Source organism: Numida meleagris, chromosome 6, assembly GCF_002078875.1.
Source record: "Numida meleagris isolate 19003 breed g44 Domestic line chromosome 6, NumMel1.0, whole genome shotgun sequence".
In the NCBI taxonomy this organism is placed as follows: domain Eukaryota; kingdom Metazoa; phylum Chordata; class Aves; order Galliformes; family Numididae; genus Numida; species Numida meleagris.
In genome coordinates this window covers 47,878,555-47,904,112 of record NC_034414.1, presented here as the reverse complement: position 1 = coordinate 47,904,112, position 25,558 = coordinate 47,878,555, and the positions used below count along the sequence as shown (strand labels likewise).

General features: G+C 39.8%; 1 protein-coding gene across 3 annotated transcripts; it reads right to left on the bottom strand.

Moving 5' to 3' along the window:
• On the bottom strand, nucleotides 1,141-25,558 carry BDKRB2 (bradykinin receptor B2). 3 transcript variants are annotated; one of them, XM_021402617.1, is made up of 3 exons: nucleotides 25,431-25,532; nucleotides 24,121-24,258; nucleotides 1,141-4,117 (listed from the first exon to the last, which is right to left on the bottom strand). In XM_021402617.1, exons 2-3 carry the CDS (start codon nucleotides 24,203-24,205, stop codon nucleotides 2,970-2,972), a joined length of 1,233 nt encoding a protein of 410 aa, XP_021258292.1. In that variant the 5' UTR covers nucleotides 24,206-24,258; nucleotides 25,431-25,532; the 3' UTR covers nucleotides 1,141-2,969. The 3 variants fall into 3 exon arrangements, with proteins under 3 accessions (XP_021258292.1, XP_021258293.1, XP_021258294.1); XM_021402618.1 differs by lacking the exon at nucleotides 24,121-24,258 and adding an exon at nucleotides 19,099-19,224; XM_021402619.1 differs by lacking the exon at nucleotides 24,121-24,258 and having other exon boundaries at nucleotides 25,431-25,558.

Genomic DNA, 25,558 nt, shown 5'->3' with positions numbered 1-25,558 from the left:
CAGACTGGATATCAGGAAAAAAATCTGTACCGTGAATGTGGTCAAACACTGGTACAGGCTTCATAGGGAGTTGGTTGATGCCCCATGCCTGTCAGTTGTCAAGAGGCATTTAGATAATGCTTTGACTTTAGGTTACTCATGAAGTTGTCAGGCAGTTGGACTGCATGGTTTTTGAAGGTCCCTTTCAACTGAACTATTCTATTCTATTCTGTTAAAATGTCAGCTGAGTTTTCATATAGTTGCTGTTCTCCTGGCAATAGCCCCTAGCTGCCTCCATCAGAATGAAAGTGCAGTTAGTTTCATTAGACTAGAATTAAAATGAAAGAGGTGGCAGCTTAGTGTAAGAGAGAAGATGAGAGCAGCTATGGGATGGGAACAGGGAACAAAAAGTTGAAGGAGTGACAATCTGACACTTTCAACTCTGAGATCCTCAAGACAATGTCTGCCCTTGTTTACAGAAGAACCTATCTCAGATTTTCCATAGTTCATGCGAGAATGGAACAGAGCAAGGTACATGAATGTCACCATAAGCTGCTAGGAGGTAAGATCCACCCTGGACGTTAACTTCATTTCTAGAGTGTTTTTTCTTCTTTTTTTTTTTACTTTGTTACCTGCGTAAGTGCTATATGCCAGTACTTCACAATATGTGATAGGTCTAGAAAGTGGCCAACTTGGGAATCAACCTAATGCATTCTACAATCTGCATAGCCTGATGTAAAGATTTTGCCTTACTGTTGGTATCTGTGCTTTCACAGAAGAGTAAAGACTTTAGGCAAACTAACCTGCAGGCAGCTGTGGAGGGCACCTAGAGGTTCTTGTGTACCTGAAGTCCTCAGAAAGAAACTGAGTATTTGCTGCTTCATGAGAAATTGAGCTACCAACGTGCAAAGAAAAGCTACTGAAGGGATCTTTATCTGCCTTAATTAATCTTTCAACTTCAAAAGGAATTGAGGATGTTCAGCACCACTCAGAAATGGGCTGACCCAAGGCTTTTAAAGTAGAAAATATTCCATACTTTCAACTTGCTTTCTCTTGGTACAATGGGAAGCGAAGGAAGAGGAAAGTATCCTTAACAGTTGCACTTCTGACAAGTCCCTCCTAAGTAAGAGAACTCGAGCTAGAGAACAAAATACCATCACATTTCATGTGTTAAGGTAGTTTATTTTCTATTGTGCATTTTTACTGTATAGCAAAATAACACACCTATTTATTTACATACTTTAAATTAATGTCATATTCTTTACACGTCATAACATTATCATATTTTACTTCTCAGTACCAAATACTCAAAATTCTCTTCCATTATGCCCATGACCTCTGTATGGTTTCACTTAAAGGCTGTGTGAACAACATGCTCCTGGACAAGACAATGTTGGTAACACTGGAGATAACAGAAAGACTTGCAGTGTTTCATCACGGACATCTTGGACCATATATAGAACAAACAGTAGAAATAGTTATGACATATAATTATAACATGTGATTAAATGAAACCTATAGAAATTGTTTATAAATTATCTGCAGCCATCTAAATCCTATAGCTTTTATAGCACAGTCACAAACTTCTAGAGCATTTCTTTAGTTTAGTTACTTGAAGGTTGAATACAGATTCCCTAGCTTGAATGGAACTTCATTCCACTCATGGAATTCATGAAATTACTCCAGTCTAGCTGTTCTGAATAAAGGCCACACGTTAGCAATTTGAGTTTCCTGATGTCTCAAAACTCTATTTCTTGGGAGTTTTAAGGCTCCAACTTTAAGTCCTTTGAAAGGAACAGAAAGGCTCTGTTAATTTCAGAAGCTTTTAGATCCTCTCCAGCTTGGTTTTAGATCGAGGTTCCCAGAAGTAAAAGTGCATACTTGCTATTCAGAACACTGAGCTTTTTTTGTGTAAAGTTCTTTCATTTTTAAATCCAGTCTAATTTAGGAATTGTTATCTTGTATTTGAATCAGTCAGACTAACTGTATAAATAAAATTTAGGTAGCAGTAGAGTCTGAAAATGCCTTTTTTTGAGTACTCCTAGCATTCACGACCCCTATTAGCTTCAGTCATCTTTCTAAGGCAGTGAGGTGATGCTCTCCTCTATATTTATTTCTTCTTCTTGTGAGATTGTGCCAGTTGTGCTGAGCATTTATGTTTCCATTAAATAATATTGCAAATATTAATTATGCTTTGTGAATATTCAAAAACAAGTTTCTAAGCTGATGGATAGGTATGAATGTAAATAACATTAACTCTAAAGGAGCTCTCTATAGTGAATGTTTTACTTAGTTGTAGGAGTAAAGAGCCTCCTGCTACAAAGAAAACTCCACTGCCTTCATGAGGCTGGCTGCAGCCTTCATTTCTTCACTGTTCTACCTTTTCCGAACCATGTTCCATACATAGGGGCAAATGTAAATCTGCACCAAGCAGTCAGAGAACTTGCAAGAAGGCACATCTTGTAAATTGAGTAAATAACTTTGGAGCAGAGAAAAGAAAAGCCCAGAAGATGGCCGTATTTGAAAATCCATTTCAATAATAGTCCTGCTGGATTCATTTAAACTTACATAAGTACAAGTCCATCCTATCAAAAAATGTACTCTATCAAAGGGTATAGGTACCATTAGTAGTTGCATGACCCTAACAATAGCTTCTAGACTGAGACTCTATTCAGTGAACTGTATGTGCATTCTGACACTTATATTCCACAGAAATACAAACATTTCAATTGATACACACAAAAAATATAATTCAGCCATGAAAATGTAAATATGCTACAAAGAATGATTCAATTGGAAAAAAAAAAAGTCCAGTAATATTAGAAGCAATTATCTGTATTGAGTTTGCATTAAGATCAAACCATCGGTTTCTGACAAGTGATGAGTGCTGCTACATGTTCATTCTGCTGGCCCATAGCAGATGGATATTAGAGGTGACTGATACGTTAAAAGTATTTGTTGTTTTTTTTTTCCATTATGAACAAATTGTGCTATTGTGATAATGGCAAAGCAGACTTTTTCCTTAGATATTCACTTGAAATGGAAGTTCTTAAAGTGTCCAGAGAGTTCTCTGTCTTCACAGACTGTGACTTTCTGCACCTTTGTGGGATCAAGTCCTTGTAGAATTCCACTGCCTTCTTCTGGAAGTGCTTACCAACAATAACGTACAGGACTGGGTTCAAGCAACTGTTGCTAAAGGCGCAGTAGATTGCTATCTGGGTCACAATGTCATTGATGTCTTCAAGGCATTCCAAATTCCCTGCTAGGTAGCAGACTGTGTCAATGAGTGTGCTGATCTGGAATGGAAGCCAGCAAGTGACAAACAGCAAGAGCACAGCAAGGACCAGCAAGGTAGCTTTCCTCTCTGTCTGGATTAACTTTAGTTTTTGTAGCTCGTTACTTCGTAAGGCCTTGGTGATCTGAGTAGTGCAATAGGTAATTATACAGAGTGGGATCATGAAGCCCACGGTATTCAGCAGGCAGTTGTTTACAGGGTGCCAGTAGGGTGCTGGATAAACAAGAGAGCAGGCTGTGATGTTGTACTCTTTGAAATACTGTAAGTTTCTGAACAGCATTGTAGGTGAGCATATGAACAATGCACACATCCAGATTATAAAGCTATTCCACTTGGCACAGGCTGTTCGCCGCATCCGTCCCAGAGACATGGTTTTTACCAAGGCTAGATAGCGGTCGATGCTCACTAATGTCAGAAAATAAATGCTGGAATAAGAATTCATGTAGCTGATTGTATTGACAGCTTTACAGAGGAACAGGCCAAAAGGCCACTGAAAATCGTTAGAAATATTAACGGCCCAGAAAGGTACAGAACAGACTAACATTAGATCAGCAAATGCCATATTTGCGAGGTAAATTTCAGCCACTGAGCAGCGACTCTTGTGGAAGCACAGGACAATAAGGACAAAGGCATTTTCTACTGTTCCCAAAATAAATATAATCCAAAGGAATCCAGGCTGAAAAGTCTGTAGCCATTTCCATGCATCTGGATTAATACATTTGTATTCATTCATCTGATGCTCTCTTGAATTATTGTGGAAATCTGCTGGACTGATTGTGAACTCCTGTGTGGCCATAACATTGTAAAGTTGTGTAACATTTTCAGTTGTGATGGTAACCATTTCTGTGCAGAGAGAGAGGGGAAAAAAGAAAAGGTGAAATAGCTCATTGCTGCAAAAGACACAAGGAGAAAAGCTAGCTCTGCTTTTCCTGCTATCTTAAACAAAGATGGCATCAAACAGAGTTAGGATTCTCTGGGTTGGTTTTCTGTAGTCACCTTGCTTGCTTGCAGAGGGTTTCACAGAGCAAACTGCCATGGACTGCATGTGTGGAACAGTCATCATTGTAACAAGCTGGTTAACTGAAGCTGGCAAAGAACATTTGCCAGCCTTTATTCACTAGCAAGTGAATAAAAGAAAACGGCAAGTTTACTTGTTTTTTCTTTCCTTTTGTTTCTTCTTCTTTTTAATTCTTTGAGGAGGTTGACGGTTACTTTCTTTTCTTATCTTTGCGTATCAATATTCATAGCCTCTCAGAGGAAGATGCATCATTGTGAGACTCATGCTTCCAGCTGAAAAGCTCACAGGCTTGTGGCATGTTTCTCAACATTTGCCACCTTCTCCTGTAAAACTGGAACTGATGGAATTCAGTAGTGTTTCCTCCTCACACAGCTCCTTATTTTTATCAAAATCTCCTCTCACAGCAAGAATTTAGTTTGCAGGTCTAGTTTGCACTGAGAAAGCTGCAGGTGCGAAGATTAGTATTTGGAAGCAGAGTGGTTTTATTGACTCACTGGAATCACCTGCATATTTCTGTACTTATGCTACCGTCTCTTTCTGCAGGCAAGTCACAGAAGAGATGAATGGTACAACGTTTGGAAGGGAATCTGGGTTTAATAGGTCCATACTAAATGGGCTGGCAGATTGGCAAAGATAGTTGCCATCATGTAAGCAAAGACCATAGGAATTGGACTCGATCCTTATGGATCCCTTCCACCCTGGGATATTCTGTTACCTGTCTGCAATCAAGCTTCAGTGAGCTAATTTGAGCGTAAGAGCACAATGTGAAAACCAGGTGTACTGCAAACACTCAGAACAGCTTAGGGTCTTACAGGGGATTATTTAAGGACATAAATCTCAGATACATGATTAAATGTCACTAGGATCAAACAGAATTTGAATATTCAGGTTCCACTTGTTGCTGTTAAAATGTTAACTGTGGTAATTATTGCTGTGTTTCTGAGATACCGAATGCCCAAATGTAAGACCTCAGGCCTCTTTGTATAGTTATCTGGACTAGGTGACAGCAATATTGTTTGTCTTATTCCAGGTCTTTAAAATACCTCTGATAATATTGTGGTTTTACTGGAAGCTTTTCAGATGTATTTTTAACTAAAACATTTTTCTGACTCATCTGGTAACTTGGCAGTGAAAAGGGGATATGTCTGTAATTCCTGGAAGGATGAGGTTCTCATTTGTGTTCTGGTTACTGCATTAGTTGGTTGATAAATGTCAGTGCTGGATATGTACATTGGTATTTGGCTGTTAGATGAAGAACTGCTGAAAAATGATGACCATATTTTGTGTATTTATTTTAATTAAGTACTGTAGTGCTTGGGAACCAAATGCAAAGATCAAGACTGCATTTCACTAAGTATAACAAAAACTCTCTGCCATAAAATTTACAACACAAGTGTCAGGCAGTACAGGTCAGCTGGATAAAACAAACGAGACTGAGAACATTTAAAGACAAAACAACACAAAAACGGAAAGACAAGCACAAACCAAAATGACAGCAATGGACATCTTTCCAGTCTTTCATGACTTGAGCAAAGGACGGTATTTGTATAAACTGATTATCAAAATAAATATTCTCCAAGTTCATCTTTCCAAAACCCCATATCTAACAACAGGAACATATATCCATCCTAAAGCATCTATTCTTCATCTTCACTTATCTTGTTATTGTTAGGACCACCTCAACCTTGAGACACCAGTGTACTTTTTTCTTTTGAAAGTTTATAAACGGATTCTAGAGAATGGGTTGGTGAAGCTGCTTTATTACACAGCATTAAATATTGTAGACACCTGCCCAGTGACCTATGTTTTTGGCTACACTTGTTATCTAGAGATTTTATGTATAGAAGATATGGATGTATTTGTTCCATGTTATGTGACTCTAGAAATATTCTGATCAATGTTTGCTTTTTATCTTCCTGGTGCAAGCAACTGCTGCATATTGTGAATGCTTTCATTAGGAATCTTATTTTTTGTCTTGAGCCCTTCTAGGCATAGCAGACCACTTGTATACATTACATTTTTCTGTGATTTTATTTGTTCATATTTCAGCACAATGGAATATAGGACAATACCAAAGGACTTACTGAAACCTAGATGTGCCTCATCTATTGTTTTTGGCTTATCCATTAGTTCTGGATTGGATTGGTTTGACACAACCTTATTCTTGACAAGCTCCTATTGGCATTTCCTTATCACCTTAATATTCTTTATTGTCCTCTATATGTGGATATATTGATTATTTAATATTTTGTTGTTGTATTTCCAGAAATTTAAATGAGGATGACAGGCCTGTAAATCCCTGGGTCCTTCACTCTGTGCCTTTTAAAAGATAGATATTTTGTTTACCATCTCTGAGCTTCTGAAATGTCCCCATTCTCCTTGACCTCACAGACACGAGAAGTGAAAGCAAAGAACTTCTAACTCCTCAGCCACACAACTGTGTGTTATATACAGCCGTATCACTCTGAAGATCTCCATAAATTCTTTAACTTATTTTTTCTCAAATCAAATGTATCAAATTGTTCAAATCAATGTTCTTAAATATCAGTTCACAATCTCTTCTGAGATGAATAACACAGAGGTGTCACTGAACATTTCAGCATTCTCTGAGTTACTGGCTCCCTTTTCATTTTGGTAGCTAGCCTAGACTATCCATCATAACCCTCTTACTTTTGATATATTTATAGGAAGTTTTGGTATTACTTTCTATGTCCCCTTTTAAATGCAAGTAACTTTTATCCTAATGATTTTGATATCTTTACTGTTCTGGTAGATTAAGTAATAGCTCTGATAATCACACTTTTCTGTAATTATTGTTCCAGTATAAAAGCCTGACATCAAGGTGGTGACATTCATAAACAAGTACCTCAAAGCCCAACTTTTGTGGCTGAGAGATACCACTACCAAACTGCAAACAGGAGCTTCAAGTCTCTCTTTCTGTGTCTCACAGAATCACAGAATATCCCAAATTAGAAGCGACCCACTAGGATCATTGTCTCTAACTTGTAGCTCCACACAGGACTACCCAAAATTCAAACCCTCTGTCTGAGAGCATTGTCCAAACTTTATTGAACTCCAGCACCTTGAGGCTGTGCCCACTGCCCTCTGGTGCAGAATCTGTCCCTAACTCTCACCTGCCTCTCCCCTGACAAAGCTTCATGATGTTCCCTTGGGCCCTGTCACAGAGAGCAGAGCTCAGCACTGCTTCTCCACTCCCTGTGAAGAGCTGCAGGCTGCCATAAGCCTCCCCTCAGCTCCCTCTGCTCTGGGCTGAACAAGCCAAGGGGCTGCAGCCGCTTCTCACACACCTTGCCCTCTAGACCCTTCACCACCTTTGTAGCCCTTTTTCCTGGCACTTCATACTCTAACAATGTTTAGGAACTGAAATACTAATGGACCAACAAAAGGTCATCTGAGAACAGAAGTTCTGTTGGGTGATGCTGTAAGCAGAAGCTGTTTCTGCTCGTAGCAGGCAGCAGCAAGAATTGTTAAGTGCATTATGTTATTCTTTGAGGTTGAATATCTGCAGATACTTAATAATGCATTCATTAGTAATTCAAAGTCATAAAGACAATGATATTGTTGGCAATTTCTATGCCTCTTTCGCATAATTATGACTAAGAGGAAAGCAAGAACCAGGAATTAATTTTTACAGCAAACGGAAGCTCAAAAGCTGCCCATTGGTTGATGATATTTTTCCTTTAATTCACCTTTTAGATGATTGTGCTTTAGAAAGGAAAGACTGAGAATTGTTTAAAATAAGTTACTTCTGTCACATTACTGTGGTCTAGGAACAGACTTCAGGAACTAGTCAGAATGTGACCAAGACTCATGCTGTGAGGCTCCTGGATGATGTGCATCCTTGGTCCTTAGCTCAGGCCTTCTATAAAATGTTGTTAGAAATCTGGGCATGAACAGTGTAAAATCTGCTAATTGTCATTACATATCCTATTTAAATGATTGCTTGGGGCTATTCTCTGCAGCACAGGAAAGTCATTTAAACCATGTGCTTGCTGAATAAATTATGATTTACACTGCTATAATTTAGAGAAGAGATTGATTTGCCATTGTCTTATCTCAGGCCAGTGAAAATAAATGTAACCCCCTTACACAGGTTCTACAAACACTTTGTGTGCAATGCAAAGCAGTTTTAATGTCTCAGCTGGGACTGATTTTATCTGATGATTTTGATGTAAACTGTCTAGCTGAAGCAATTTACTATTACTGATTATGGAGGACTGCTGTAGGGGCTTGAATTTGTTCCTGCTGAAGTTCGCCTCTTACTATTAGATACTTCATCCTTGGCAGTCAGATAAACATGTTGTCAGTCATTACTTTTTGTTCTCCCAGAATATTTTTTTTGCTAGTAGTATTGGGCATAAATGGCAAGGTTTTGGTAGCAGGAGGCTGCAGCATGGCTTCTGTGGCAGATAGCTGTGTCTTGTCTGATTTGGTGGCACCCAGCCCTCTACTGGTTTCAAACACTGTCCCAAGCAATGGAGGAAGGCTTTGAGGTTGGCTATTGCAATCATATGTTGAGCAATGGCATAATCCTGCCAATGCTCCAAATAACGTACACTCACAAAGAGACTGGGAAGAAGAGGGTAATATACTGTAATTGCTGTGGTGCTGGATTGTTTACAGGCAAGGGGAGAGGGACTCCAAAAGGTGGCAGTCACAAATGCCATGACCAGAAAGCTCTGAGAGCTGGGAACAGTCATTAACATCTCTTGGCTTTGCCTGGAAACCTGGTGGGTCCTTCTACTGATCAAGGATGGACTTGTATGTACCATCCTGGGGGTAGCATGCCAGAACAGAGGTGTAAGAGGAGCAGAAAGCCAAAGATAATGCCCAGAGTCCAGGAATCCTTGAAATAAATGTTAGGTGAGGATGGAAGGTCTCCACGCTACTGCTGCACATGCTAGAACCTATGGGTGGTCCTGAAGGAGGAGAAGCAGAATATGATGAAGCGACTGATAAACTCTCTAAAGATCAAGAGCTGTGAAATAAGGAATACAAATACAGGGAAAAAAACTCAGAGCTCAGTTAATAGTGCCCCTGTGTATGAATGAGCTCCAGGAAAGCTAAGACGTTTTCTTCTCCAAATGGGGAAATGCCCATGCTGCAACAAGTGAACATTTTTCACAGTCAGATTGGGGTACCTCTGACAGTGGTGTTAAACTTCTATTGTACTATGCTAACCATTTGCTTGTGTGCTGAGATATAGTGAGAAATAATCTGCAAGAACACCAGGCAAAGCAGCAGATAGAAACTGTTGCCATATGACCTCAACCTTCTTGGCTGCTTGTTACTTGAGGATTGGGAAAGCTACGTGTAAGTTGTTATGTAAATAAAGGTATTTGAGACCACAAAGGGGGGAGGAGAGCTATCTTTCTTAAATTTAGCCGGAGTACTCAGTGTTTGATAGTTTATGGACTTTTTTTGGAATCCAAATTAATGATGAGATGTTTGAATTACACTGACAAAAATTAGCATAAAAATTCCTCGAGGCAAGACTGTTTAGCCCATGGCAATATTCCCGACTACAAAAGTACTGGAATTACCAGCATGATGTAATATTTCAGGTTCTGAAAGTTTACGCTTTCTCTTATTTGTAAATTATAGCCACATCCTGGTATGATCAAATTGTCCACAAATGACATCAGCGAGGATCTTAAGGCTGAAATGAGTCACTGCAGGCCTCCACGCTTCCATTTCTAATTTATGGTCTCCTACAATAAACAGCCCTTCTTTTGCCCTCAAGCAATAGCAGACACAGCTTAAAACTTAACAAGGGCCTGAGCATCCTTGCAGTTCTATTTCTATCAAATGTCTTCACTCTCAGTGCTTGCCAGCTACTGCTGTTACCCGGATTTACACAGTTAACCAGCATTTCACACAGAAAAATTTCTCCTTTCCTTTACATTTTGGGATCAGGGTCAGCTAACCATTGTCGTGTCACTTTGGAATAACTGCAAGGAACCACTATGCTACTCTCCCACTGTGTCACATTGTGTCCATGCTCTGCCTCTTAAGACATGCTTACTTCACTGAGCAGTACAAGGCTTCTTATTCACCAGAAAATTTGCCAGGATGAAGGGCGGTTTGATTCAATTTTATTCAAGGCAAACTTTGAACATTCCCTCCCCCTAGACAATAGCATAAGCTCTCTTGTCACCAGAATCCATGCTGCCCAGCTCAATAACTTTTTTGTTCACTATTGATATGTATCTAGACACTTGGATTTGAGGTCTTAGTTATTCTTGGTCTTATTTATTAGCATCAACACAAGTGGTAGCAATACCAGACAACAATTTTTAAAATGGAAAAGGCTGAAATATAAATATTATTATTGTAGTTTTGTTTGCTTAGGGAAACAACATTAATTCATCTTATACACAAATTACCGCTTATCTTAGTACTACATAAATAAGGATATATGCCCATACAAAAGCTTAAAAAAAAACTAAAAAAAAAAATCACTGGTAAGAAGTTGAGACTGGCTCATTGGCTTATTCCTTCTGACTGTTTCAAATGCAAACACGGCAGGACAGTTTTGTTGCCAGCATCTTCACAGAATCACGGAATTGTTAGGGTTGGAGCAAGCAACCCATGGGCATCATCTAGTCTAACCCTGCAGCTAAAGCAGGTTTCCTGCATGTGGATGCACAAGTATCCATGTGGATTTTGAATATCTCTAGAGGAGACTCCACAACCTCTCTGGGCAGCTTGTTCCAGTGCCGTCATACTCAAAGTAAAGAAGCTTTCCCTCATGTTCATGTGGAACTTCCTGTATTGCAGTTTGTGCCCATTGCCCCTTGTCCTGTTGCCTGGTCCCATCCACTTGACTCCTGTCCATTAGATACTTATAAACACTGATAATGGTCCCTCTCAGTCTGCTCTTCTCCAGGCCTCTAAGTCCCAGGTTTCTCAGCCTTTCCTCATGAGGGTGATGCTCCAGGCCTATCATCATCTTCGTGACCCCCTGCTGGACTCTATCTAGCCCTGTCTTTCTTGAAATGAGTAGCCCAGAACTGGACACAGTACTCTAGATGTACCAGGGCAGAGTAGAGGGGGAAGATCACCTCCCTTGAACTGCTGGCTGCAATGAGCCACTCCTCCCAGTTTTGGATCATCAGTAAAATTGCTAAGGGTGCACTCTACCTCTTCATCCAGGTTACTGATGAAGATGTTGAACAAGACTGGACCCCACATCAACCCCTGAGGAACACCACTAGCTGTAAGCCTCCAACTAGACATTCTCCTGCTGATCACAGCCCTCTGAGCTATGCCAATCAGCAAGTTCTCAATCCACCTCACTGTCCACTCATCTATCCCACACTTCCTAAGCTTACCCATGAGGATGCAATTGGAGACAGTGTCAAAAGCCTTGCGGATGTCAAGGTATACAATGACATCAACTGCTCTTCCCTCATCTACCCAGCTGGTCATGATGTCATAGAAAGCTACCAGATTGGTCAAGCATGATTTCCCCTTGGTGAATCCATGTTGACTACTCCTGATAACCTTCTCTTCCACTTGCTTGGTGATGACATCCAGAATAAGCTGCTCCATCACTTTTCCAAGGATGGAGGTGAGGCTAACTGGCCTGTAGTTTCCCAGCTCCTCCTTCTTGCCCTTTTTGAAGACTGGAGTGACTTTGGCTTTCCTCTGATCCTCAGGAACCTCTCCTGTTCTCCATGACCTTTCAAAAATGATAGAGTGGTTCAGGCAAACAGGATGGGCAAACAGGACAGGCAAACAGGATGTGGTGTGTCAGTAAGGGCATGGTACAGGAGTTTATGCAGGCATGCAGGGCATGGAAGGAAGGTGACAGGCAGCCTCTGGAATCATTACACTGAAAACATAACAGAGCCTTTTTTTTTTTTTTTTTTTTTTTACAGATATATGGCTGATATTGGTTTTTCTTCCTGTATTAAGTTAATTGGATACATGCACTGAACTTAGAGAAAGAGTATTTAATTAAAATGAAACAGCATGTTTCATTTTGTGGACAAATGCTATTGCAAAAGTCTATTCATGCTGCCAGATTGTTTGTGTTCCCTAAAATAAAATGGTATACTACTGATGATTACTCAACTTCAGGGCTCTTATAAGCCATTTCAGGTAAGGATTTACTATTTATCTGAATGTAAATCAAAATTTTTGTGAGATTATATAGTACCAATTTAAGCTTCTCCTATTCCCTGAAATGACTATCCCTTGCTGTCACACTTATGGAAGCAATTGTGTTAGACTTTTTTGGTGGTAGTGCCTGGGAGCTGGGTATCCAGACCAGAAATTCATTTCAGTGATACAGATTCAGATCAAAGGCCTTGTGAAGGCTGGATATAATACCCAGATGAATTCCACACTGAAGCGTGTGGAATCATCCTTAACAGTATTTTGTTTATTTGTTTTAGGTACTGCTAGTAGCTGGCTTGTCATATGTACATACAGCTTTATATACAACCTGGTGATGATGGTACAGAAGAGCAGAAAAGATGGGAGGAAAAAAATAGTTCTGAGTGGCTGCAAATTGGGAGGGGCATTGGCTTGGTTCTGAAATATGAGACTTTAGTGATGTGCTTTTTTAAAAGAAAGATCAGCTGCAGAAAGAAACAGCAAAACACCAAGGCCTGCCACAGTCTCCCATCTAAATCTCTGATCCTGTGCAGACCTGAGGCTGTTCCAATGCTATTTATTTTTGTGAGGATTTGTCCTCCGAAATATCCCTGAACACAGCTGGGGCAGCCAAGTGTCCCTTAGTGGTGCCCAATAGTCTAGCAGCCATGCTTCTTCAAGCTGCTATAAAAACTACAATAAATGCAATGGAGGAGCTGCCAGAGCCATAAGTAAAAAGGCACCTGCCTGATAGATCTACTGTTACTGAAATGAAAAATAACAGGAGTTTAAAGAATGCCCTAGGTAAGGGTGGTTTTCTGCAGCATGGTGCTTACTGGAAAGTCTGTTTTCTGCTGAGAGAAAGTATTACTTCTCCTTTCTCAAGAGCGTATAATGTTAAAATTTATTGACATAAGAAAATAAGATGTGACAGAACTTCCTCTAACTGCCTCATCTGAGACCATCTGACAAGTCATAAATGTTTGCCAGCCAAGGAGATGTACGTTTCATTTTAACACATTTAGAGGGTTTCATTCCAGGACAGTGTTTGCAGGGGAAAGGGATTTTTATTGTTTCTCAATTTAGTATAAGGTTATGACATAACAACCTCAATGCATATCCTATATCTCCACACGAGTAGGTCCAGAGGCCTCAAGGATAGTTGATAGGATAGCATAAGCAGAAGGTTTTCAGCAAGAACTGAAAGACATGTTGCAAGATCAAGGTTGTCTTCTGTGATGGGTCTTACTTTTGGAATTTGTTGTCAACAAAAACACAGTAAAGTCCTATTACTTATGAATTCTGTTCTTTCTCTTTTAGGCTTATTTTCAAAGCTGCTAATTCAACTTTTATTTCAACTTTTACTATTTCAAAAATCATCACCTGTCCCCAGTATATTAAGTCTTTTGTTTCCATCCAGTCCAAGAGCAATGGGATTGGTTTGTTTCCCTTTCTTAGGCCTTAGCAAGCATTTGAGTTGTGCCTTTGTCCAAACATCAAAAATGTATAATTATGTGGCTGTTGTGAAATGTACTCTGAAAGTTACTCAGAATATCCTTTTAATTCAGCTTTATTGAGAATGTATTCATTATTTTGCTGATACAGAAGTGCCTGAATCATTCTTGTTTCTTACCTTCAGTTTCACAATAAAAAGTTTTCTTCTCTGCTTTTACTGTCGCATTGACTCATTTCTAATTTCCAGTCTTTGTACAAGTAATATCTACTTGGTTTTAGCTCACATGATATTGTAGATCAGCAGATACTTCCTGTGTCAATGTTGGCTTATGCAGTTCCTGTTCCTTGTTCTCCTCTGCTGTTCCTTTCCACCCTATGGCTGCCCTCAAAATTACTGTTCAGTTTTATTAGCCGTCATGATGAACCAGATCGAGGAACTTGACTGGGACAAAAATCACCTTGCAGAAGGAAAGGCTTTTTAATGAGAATCAAGTTCCCACATTGTCATAAAATTAAGGCAATGAACAAAAAATAAAGCTTTTACTTCTCAAAAGAGGAGTTTTTAGACACTCTCTGGTGTGTAAACTTGAAGCACACCATGGAATGACAGCCATTACACTGCATTTACTGTTAAGGGTCAATTATGTTAGATAAAAAAGGAAAAATATTTGTTCTGTTAATTATCTCAATAGCAATGAGTCTAAGGTGAGAATAGGCTATTACTCTTTCCCATGGGTGGGATGGGAAGATACACACAAGACACACACTTCCAATACTTTCTGTTGTAATCAACTAAAGAAAGATGTGGTAAGAACAGAAGCCCAATCAAGTGTGATAAAGCACCACACATAATATTTTTTTCCAAATGGCTATCTTGACAGAGGTCACTTTAGACTCTTTAGTATTATGCTTTTCCTGAAAAATTCCTTACTTTTCATCTCCAAATAACTTGGGATGTTATTTTTCAATGGTTTATATATCCTATTCAGTAAGTCGAATAATTCTGACAGAATATGTTATCTATGTGTAAAATAACTGTAATTGAGATAGTGATCAGCAGAACAAAATGGCTGGACTCTTGTGAGATCTGGTAGGAAGAGGAAAATGTGAACTGGATCAGAAGGAAGGGTAACTGTGTATAGAAAAGGGCAAATCTTACTATGAATTCTTTAAAGATTTACTCTAGATATAGTGGTGGTGTTCATCCTCAGATTTGTTACTACCTATTTTAGAAACAGAATGTGCTCCAAATGATGCAAATGGCACCTAAGTTTGAAGTTGGTTCCATTCTGAAAGTACATTTTTGTTAATATAGTTTTATTCCATCTGAAATGAGAAATTGTCATTTTTAACATTAGAATCTGGTCTAAGATCAAAACAACAAGATCTTCAAGTTTCTCCAGCCATTAAATCATTCAATTTCTATCTTCTCAACTTCAGAATTTTTAAAAATCCAAAAGGATGAAAGCTTGAGTAACATGATCTTACCACACCACTGGCCTAGACTGTGGCAAGAGGTTAACTTCCTTGATGTCTTCCAACTTGGATTATCCTATGATTCTTAATTTGTGCTTCTTGTGCTAATAATTGAAACTTCCAGTTGAATTTAGCCCAACAGACAGAAGCAGAGTGTCAACAGAGTAAAGCTCACTGAACATCCTTAGGAAGCTATGGACATTTTGTTGAAAGCAACACGTGAACTGGCTTTAGAAAAGACATTAGGTCATTGTGGCACAGGAGAAGCATAAGAGAAAAAAATCTGTTATTTTGAAGAACAGCAGCAGCCAAGTGTTTGGGAGGCCATTCAGGTGCTGGAGTATGGGTATTTTGGAAAGAGTATGATATAGGGCCTCTGAGAACCATGTGTTTCTGGAGCCATGCAAGATAGCTTGGAGTTCTTGAAATAACCCCAGATGCTGCTGGTGACCCTTTGACATTTGATATTACTACAAAGTAGCAAATTTTAAGGCATAGGAGAGCATATCAGGGACTATAAAATAGAGCATTATGGCTGTAAAATGAAATATAGAATTACAGCAAAAGAAAAGAAGGAAAAGAGTCTCCTGGGAATTAGTCTGTTAAAACAGTCCAGGTTTTAAGAGCTGAAAAAGAGAAGCTCCTGATTTGTTCTGGAAAAAAAAAATGGTTGAAACATAAATTTATGCTTAACAACAAAATATACTTAAAATCTGAAAAACAGTTAATTTTCTGCATTTGAAATGAGTAAGTTTGATGTGGTGCTCAGTGTATTGGACTTTGGATTACTGTTGTTTTTAAAGAAAATTCCTGCTTCTTGTCTTTTGGGACATTAGGGATGCTATATAAAGCTCTGCAGTACCTTGGCAACAGCTAAAGCAGATGAGCTAGAGGCAAAGGTTTTTACTTTAATGTGTTTTCTCTGAAAAAAAAAAAAAAGGTACATATGGGAAAATAACACAGGAAAAAAAAAAAACTGCCTTCATGCACTTATTTTTACTTGGCTGAAAAATAGGAAAACACAGATGAAGCATACCAATTGGCATAAATTTCTTGGTATCTTCTCTACCACAAACAGTGGGAATATCCTGCAGAAAGCACTGGACAATATGAATTCACCAACAGAGGTGGAATAATAAGAGGAACAAAACTGTAAATTCTGAAGTATTTCTGTTCCCAGGAAGATTGAGAAACTGATGCTCCTTTACTTGCCTTGCTGTAGTGGAGGCACAGAAGAGTTGCTCTGCAGCTTACAAAACTCCACTTAAGGCTCCCTCATTGATGAGCTCATGGGTGTCCTCTTCAGCTCTACTTTACTCCTACCAATCTTCTCTGGCCCTGTTTAGCCACCCCTTTTTCCTAATGGCTCTTTTTCGTGGCTATCAGCTCTAAGTTCTCATAACTAGGTAAAATGTGAAGCTCTAATGGCCAAATGTTTACTGATACTGCTTCCTTTGTGCACTATTTAATGTTGAGATTTGCCTTTCAAATGAATGGCTCTGTGCCCCAGAAGTACTTTGCTTCTAGCTTCTAGAGAACATTTTAACAACCATTTAGGCAAAAAAGTAGATTTGCCTCCAGTGCTTCTAATTACAATCATGTTTACACAGTTATTAATGGCATTTGCAATAATGCAGCATTTTCTGCACATTTTCACAAGTGACTCTCACAACTGTGACTTTTGAGAAAAGGCTAAGTATCTCTAGTAGATTTTACTCTCGAGTTGATCAGGCTCTGCTACATTTTTAGAACATCCTTTGTGTTGCTGCAGCGAATATTTCATCTGCAACTACAGTTATCCTCACCAGCATGCTTTTGGCTCTGTGCATGCAGATATCTGAAGTTATCACACTCAGAATATATCTTTTCTAGAAGCTAGTAGTTACAGAATGCCTTGGGTTCTCTTAATGCCTCCCAAAAAAGCATACGATTCTATGGACACCTTCATCCAGTAAAGGTGCAGTTTTCAAACATCAAATTGGGCTCTGACAACAGAATAGGCTGCAAAGTATGATTAACTATATAACTGTCTGTTTTCTTTTCTATTCTGTACTCTCTGGAGAACCAAGCGCCAAAGAGTTCCCTTCTCAAGGAGAAGAAACTGTAATTTTTTTCAGTTCAATGCTAAACTTCCGAAAGCCATTTTGTCTTGCCCTTCCTAGGTCAAACTTGCCCTCCTGTACTGTTACCTGACCAGCTGCAACAGTCATTTCATATTATTTTTGTCTCTGTTCCTGCCTTAGCCAATGTATGAAGCATTTACAATTGGAAAAGGTAAGTTTTCAGATATCAAGATATAAATTACCACGATGAGTATGTCACAGAGGAAAGCTCAAAACCATATATATACTTAAAATGGTGTGTGTGAGAGAGAGAATAGTAAACTCAGACTGCACTGCAATTACTTTGAAAGCCAGTGCTGATAAAATTGGATACACACCCAAACATAGTCTGTTTTTCTGCTAAAACATAGAACACCAATGACCATTTTTATGTGGAAATGCACTGTATTTCTATGGAAATGCAGAATGAAGCATTCAAATGTTGGTAAGGATTTGGTGATTAACTAGATTGTACAAACAGTCATGCGTTTTTCAACTCTGAGTGGTCTGGATGGCTCAGGATACTTCTCCAGCTGTGAACTGGTGTGATTTACAACACCAATTTTCAACAACCAGCATTTGGATTATGATCTTATTTTTGCCTTTTCATGCTTTGCCAGTGTTCTGAAATTAAACTGAGTACTAATTTATTGTCCTCCCTTTGTTAGCAGCAGGAGATGCCAGAGCCTTGCCAGAATCTTATAGAGAAAATCTGTTTTTCACTCTGAGGCTATGGTTTTTGAGCACAGGTGGTTGCCAAGAAGATCTGTCTATCTGCTCTTTTGAGAATATGAGTGCAACACAAAAACGTGGTGAGAATTTTGTTTGAAAGGTTCTTTTCTGAATACATGCCACAACCCCTTCAGAGAATTCTTGTACCCACAACTAGCAAAAGCAGAGATCCTTCTAAGCCTGAGCAGTCAGGTGGTGTTGGGTTGTCACTGGGCAGCTATGTAGAATAACAAGAGATCAGAGGTACTATCCTGTCTGCACAGTGGTAACAATTCATGGATCACATCTTCCTGTACCTCACCTGTTGCTGCAGCTCTGTGTGAAATGTTTTACTAAACGTCAGAGGAGGCAAATTTCCTTTTTCTATTAAAAGGACAACCAAAACAGAAAGTTTCTTGAGGAACAGATTTTAAAAGATTTTTTTTTTCATAAATCATTTTGAAAAAATAACAGGAAAGATTTTGGAGATATAATTTTTGATTCTTAACAATGAAGGAGATATACAGACAAGTAGCTAATGGCTTAGCATGAGACCCAGATTCACTCTTGTGCTCTGTGGCCATCCGAATAGCTTATTGTCTTTACAAAGTGAAGCAGCTCCAAAAAACAGTGAGAATGAAAGTGGCCAACTCACTACAGTATCCACCAGGAGCTTGCTTTAGAAGGAAGATAACTCATTCAAAATTCTTAATTCTATGGTGCCCATTCCCAGGCAGATTTCCCCTGAGCAAATGCACATGCTTTGTTTTCTTGCTGCTACAGAAATTTCAAGATTCTTTCATTCCAAATGGGATTTTCATCTCTCCCTTTTGCTCCCCCAATTCTTCCATGAAACAGAATTTCTATCTTCTGAACAGCTTAGTTAATTTTGAAAAATATTCTAATTTAAGTTAATCGTCCCATTTGAACTTATGTACCTCCACTTTTGCAGGCACTATAGCACATAAGGGTCTGTGTGGTTTTGCATGCAACAGCTCTCTGCAGGCAGAAAAGTCTCGTGGCAGGCCAGGAACAGGTGGAAAGGAAATGAGGGGATGTGAGTTCTGGAAGAGAACATAACACTGTTAAAGAAAACACTGGAGAAATATTGCTAATTGGAAGGAAGGAAGGAAGGCTGGAAAGAAGGCAAGAAGGGAAACAGGGGATTAATCTCCCAAGAGGGAAAAGGGTTTGAAAGCAAAAAATGAATGAATAAGAATTCCTGTTTGAGTCAAATAGACACCAAATTAATACGAGTTTTACCTGGGATTTCCATTCAAAATGTTACAAAACCTAGATTTTTTACAAGTGCAGCAGAATGAAATTCCCAATGTCTTGCACAGCACCATATTCATGGTTCAGATGCCAATTGGCAGACCAAGTCCATTATGGAAGGAAACAAATTGCTGTCTTGCATTTCTGAAAAAGACTGACATTTCCAAAATGTTGAAGGAAATGCCTTCCCAAAACCGACTCCACTTTGTTACTTCTCCTTCCTTTTAGTTCTGGGAAATACTCCTTTTGCTGAGTCAGCAGGCTGGAATTTCTTGGCTATGAGGTGACTTTTGAATGAAAAAAAGTTTCTGAGAGAAATCATGTAAGTAGAATGTGAGAGCATGCAATGCATATCTTATGCAACATGTCTCTACCTGTGTTTTCACAAGTACGTATGTTATAAATTTAAATCTAGTGTGAGTAACATCCGTGCCATTCACAAATTGCCTTCTTGTCAGGTTTGTTATGCTGGCTTAATCAGGCTGGAATAGCATCGCTTTGAAAATTAACTTGCAGCTCACTAAGAAAACAAACAAAAAAGAGTAGCACCATTTAGAAAGCTCTCAAATTTTAAACCAGCACCCTTCTTCTGTAAACTGCCAGTACATTTTTTTCATTACTGGATTCTTTTACTTGTTGTAAATCTCTATAAAAAATGAAGGTTTCAAAGAAGATAAGAATTTTTATTAGTTTATCTGCTCATAAGGGTTACTCCCAGATTCTCATTACTTGGAAATTTCAGCATTAACTATAACAAGTAAAAGATAATACTTGCCCGAGTAAAGGAGAAGAAATAAACAAACTTAGAAGTGTCAATCATAAGAGATGGACATCACAAATGAATGACGAATATATATATATATAATATTTTGCAGTAAGTTAAAATGTGGGAACCAGGAATTAAATGTTGGAGTCTGAAAGTCTGAGATGGATGCCCCATCCTGGAGGATGGCACAGAAATGGGTAAGACAGAGCTGGGTGGGTACAGTGATTATGTAGAGGAGCATACATCTTACTTCTCTGACAAGATGCTAATAACATCTGTGCATGTGCCTTTTTTTTTTTTGTGCTTGCATAGAGAGAAAAGAGAGAACACTTCTGCAAAACAAAGATTTCATGGTCACTTTTAGTTCCACAAACCATTTGCCTGCTGCTTTGCTGTTTACTTTGGGAAAAATGGTCTGTGATTTTCAGTGTCCAGTGCTGGAAGGAGTGGGAAGAGCAAAACTTCTAGGGTGATCCTATTACCATCCTGTTTGCATCAAACTGGGACCTGGTGCTTCACTGGTAATCAACGTGCTTGAGCCCTGCAAGCATACAGACAGGTTTTGCCCCAAAGCGCCTACAGTCTAAGCAGAAGCCAAATGTAATAGAAAGAGTGAAGAATATAGTCCATTTTAGGGAAAGAGTGCTGGAGAATATAAGAGGTGCATGCAAAACTGAGCCAAAACCTAGTGACAATGTTTTCAATATTTCCATCCTCCTGTGTGGAGCCAGGAGTTGGACTTGATGATCCTTACAGGTCCCTTCCAATTTGGGATATTCTATGATTCTGTATTTAAGGATCAGGTCCCACCTTTGAATTATGAAAGCCTCACAGCTGCTTGCAGCAAAGCTCAGGAGACCTGAAGAACTGCTCTCAGCTTACTGGCCTGCGTGGCGTCTGCAGGCAGTTCACCACTGCACCAGGAAGGTGGCTGGGTTTTGCTGCATGTGTGTGGACAGGGGATGGCATTGACCTTCTGGAGGGGAGCCTGATGCCCATCCTTTGTGCCCCTTGACCACAGAGCAGCAGCCCTTTGGCCAGTCAGTTAGCTGGCAGATCACACAGCAGCAAGAAAGGGAAAAAGCCCCTCCAGAGTCATGGGGATGCAGCTCCCAAACAACTTACAGGAATACTGCAGGAGGAAAAGCTGCTATAGCAAGTTCTGCCTCTGTGCATGCATATTTCAATCCTGTTAATATCAAAATGACCTTGAGCTCTAACCACAGCTTGCTCTCCTTATTGCTGAGTTTATCGCAGATAATGAGTGTGAGAAATGGATTCCTGCATTTATGCAGCTCTGCTCTCTGGTAATTCAAGAGCTTGAAGCCTGGCTTTGTTTGCAACACCCTTACCACACTGGCATACCTGAGAGTGCAAGGCTTAGCACTGGAGGGTCTGCAAACCTGGAAGTTCCTTATTATTTGCAGGGATCACAAAGACAAGCCCAGAGCTGCTGAATCAAGCTGAAGAGTTAATATACAGGGGAGGTAAATATAGCATAGAAGCAAAAGGAAGTAAAATCCACCACTTCAGCAAATTTGCAGAGTCCTGGAGTGGTTTGTAATGGAGCAGATTTTCTACAACATCTGAATGCTCTGGGCTTGCTTATTATCAGAATGGAGACAGCTTGCTTTCAGCAGGCAACTTTGCTCCTTGTGTTATTTCTTCTTTTCTTTCTTGCCTGTGTCTCCTTTCTGTCTGTTCTCCAATATCTGGGGCTTGCAGTGGGGTGCTGGACCATGGCCAGAGTTCTTCAGCCTCACTGTGCTAGCACTGCTTCTAAGTGAATGGTGTATCACTCCTGTGGTGATAGCTAGCAGGTGCAACTGCTAGCAGCCTGCAGCATCTGTATTTAGTGTTCTTCTTGCAATGCTTATCCCCTGTGTTTTCTCATTGCGGTAGTTCCCACTGCCTCCAGGCTGTCACACCACAGGAATGCCCTATCCTCCCTCTATCTCTGGTTGGGAGTTCTCACTCTTTCCCTTATAGGAGCCCGACTTCATGGGGAGCTGGATCAGGGGGCTCCACTTTGATCAGGGTTTGGTATGAAACTGTACCCGGAGTCTGTATCATATCATAGAATCATAGAATGGCATAGGTTGGAAGGGACATTAAAGACCATTCAGTTCTACCCACTGCCATGGGCTGGCTGCCCTCCACCAGATCAGGGCCCAAGGCTCCATCCAACCTGGCCTCAAAAGCCTGCAGGGATGGGGCACCCACAGCTTCTCTGGTCAGCCTGTGCCACTGCCTCCATCCTCTGTGTAAAAAATTTCTTTCTAACACGTAACCTAAATCTCCCCTCTTGTAGTTTAAAACCATTCCTCCTTGCCTGTGTAAAAAAGTGGTCTCCCTCCCGATTATAAGCTCCTTCAAGTACTGGAAGGCTGCAGCAAGGTCTCACTGGAGCCTTTACTTCTCCAAGCTAAACAAGCCCAACTTTGTCAACCTTTCTTCATAGGAGAGGTGCTCCAGCCCTTTGATCATCCTCGTGGCCGTCCTCTGGACCCACTCCAACAGTTCCACGTTTTTCTTGTGCTGGAGGCCCCAGGCCTGGACACAGTACTCCAGATGGGGCTTCATGTGGGCAGAGCAATCCCCTCCCTTGCCTTGCTACCATCCCTATTTTGATACAGCCCAGGATACAGTTCAGCCTCAAGGCCGCAAGCACACACTGCTGGCTCACATTTACTTTTCTGTTCAATTAGTGTGATTTCAGACCAGACTCCATTGGACAAACAAAACCATTTCTCTGTACAAGGCTCACCTAGGGATGTCCTCTTCCTTAGCTGTGCTAGGAGAGGGTCTCACCCAGCTGTCTGGTCTCAAAAGGTGAGGACATATGCGGCAATGTCACTTTAAAGCATTGCTGCCTCACCTCTCCTCAGTCTGCCCCACTTTGTGTTCCCACTTTAGTGCTGTAGGGTGCAACTCTTTTGCAGGCATCACAAGTACTCAAATGGTATCACCAGCTCAGGAAATAGATTCACTTCAAGAAAAGTCCCTTGTTTAACCCTTCCCTGATCAGAAAAGCTGTGCAGCGGCACAAGAGGGAGAAGCAGAAGAGGAACAGCACTGTGGATCCATACTACAAGGAGAAGCTGGAGGCTTTGGGCAGCTGCACCCAGAGCCACACCAGCTGTAGAGGACTGGCTAAGGACAGCTTCTGCCTCTGCTTTGAGGCACTGTTTGTTGGCAGACACGCATCAGCTGAGCAGGAGCACACGTTTCATCTGCGTGTGTGTAAAATTTGAAGTATGCAAGAAGGAAGAGAGACCAATGGTTAGATAAGGCAGGGGAAATCCAAAAGTTTGGAGTGGAGAGAGGATTCTAAAAACCATCAGTGACAAAAGCACAAGCCTGTCTTATGTGGAGCTTTTAAAGAAAAAACAGGTTTTAGCTAAACAGCATTTTGACAGAAATATTTATTCTCTTTTTAATTTCATATTGATTAACATTGCTAATGAGCTCAGGTGTACGTTTGTTGCTGACTTGGTTACTGGGAGGGGATGTGTTTGTTTTGAAAGCAAAGCTCTATTCACTAACAAGTTTTCCTGGAATTGCAATAAGATTCTTTTTCCTACTCAACTCTGAAAAGAGTGGGGTTTGGGTTTCTAAAAGCTTTTTGCCTCCTTCTTTCGAGGAAAAAATAGACTATCTGAAACTGACTGTTCTTAAGCACTGAATTTTAGACTCTTCATAACTAACGGGCTAAAATTCTTCCCAATTCCTCTTGTTTTCTATCTGGGAAAGGACTTTAAATGTGGTAACACTTGCCCTGGGAATACAGCTCTGGGATTTTTTTTTTTGAGTGTAGATATGAGATCCTTAATTCAGGAAGCTCTAACTCAAGAGGAAAGGCTGGGCTTTTCTGTTGGGTTGGCAGGACAAAATGTTCAGGTAACTCTGAGTTACTCACTTAATCTTGTTCTAGCATGTACAGGGTGCAGTGGAAAACCTGACAGAAGTGTTCTGGAGATGTCTCTGCTTTGGCTATCCAACATCTTTATTAACTTCGGTACACTTATCTTTTCTCTCTGTGTTCGTGCTCTTCACACTGAAAACAAGACAGATACGTGTGGAAGTTTCTGAATGGTTTGAAGTGCAAAGACGCTTCTTTTAAGTTTTTCCTTAATGACTGCACATTTCCAGAAAAAAAAGCAGAAAAGATAGGAATTATATGACAGATATTACACAATATCCTGATACTTCAGATTTAGAGATTCTGCTGTAAAAAGAAATACATTTTTTCCTATCTCTGTTCAAGCTTCTCTAAGGAAATATGTACAACTGCTCAAGATAAAAACACATTCTAATCTTAGGAGATCGCATCTGTAAGACTACATACAATGTATCAGAACTAAGAATTCTAATGAAAAACTCTTAACTATTTTGGCTGCATGACTACTTTATTATTACCGTTACTATACTCAGCCTACTGCTTACAATACTGAGTAATGGAAAATGAGTAGCTGGAAATATAGCATACATATCAATATTTGGTCCTTTTGTTATACCATTCTAATTACAATTCCAGTTCTAAGCTTTCTATTTTTAGCAGAATCTTATAAATCATGCTTTTACTGTATTTTTTCATTTTAATACAAATATCAGAAGGAAACCAATAATGTTGCTCAAAAGTGAACTGAAACCTTTCTTTGTTACAGAAATAACTCTGAAGGCTTAATCTTTGCCATTCAGTCAGTACAGATGAAACAGGTCAGCAGCATAAGGAACAAACACATCCAAACTGTGACACAAAGTTGACAATCAAAACAACAGTGAGAAAACATTGACAGCATACAGGAAGAATTGTCACTGCTTTTCCCTGGTACTTGATAGGTAAGTTCTCAGCTGAAAATGAAGTTAGCTGCTTGCACTTTCTGTTCTTTCATAGATGGAACAAATGGAGCACACTGACTGCCCTCCAGACAGAACAGATCATTTCCCTCACATAGCCCATACCCGTCAGTCCCTTTGTCTTTGGTATCCTGAGCACTCTGAAATAAGGCATTTTTTCTGTAAACATTTAACCTCTGCAAAATCTGCGAAGTTAGCACACGACATCAGCGATAATTATTTTCTTCCTCTGTTCCTGGAATGCTAATGATGCCAGTTCTTTTCTAATTGAACTAGAAACATATTAAGAATTCAAGAAGTGGTTTCGAAAAAGTAACAAACTACCAAATTTAAATAATGACAACTTTTCGTAAGAGAAAAAACACATACCTTGGCTGCAAATTCACTACTGAGGAGGTACAAACAAGTGAGTGCAATTTTCTCAGTGAGCAGCCACGCTCCTTCTGTTGTATGAATGAGTGTAACTTCTGATTTTCTGCCCCTCCCTGAACAGAGCA

What these genes read in the sequence shown, in the direction of transcription:
- BDKRB2 (XM_021402617.1), bottom strand. Translation starts at nt 24,205, where the DNA reads ATGTTGGATAGCCAAAGCAGAGACATCTCCAGAACACTTCTGTCAGGT. An exon ending in ACATGCTAGAACAAGATTAA is followed by an intron (nt 4,118 to 24,120) that starts GTGAGTAACTCA and finishes CTCTCTGCACAG; the next exon opens with AAATGGTTACCATCACAACT.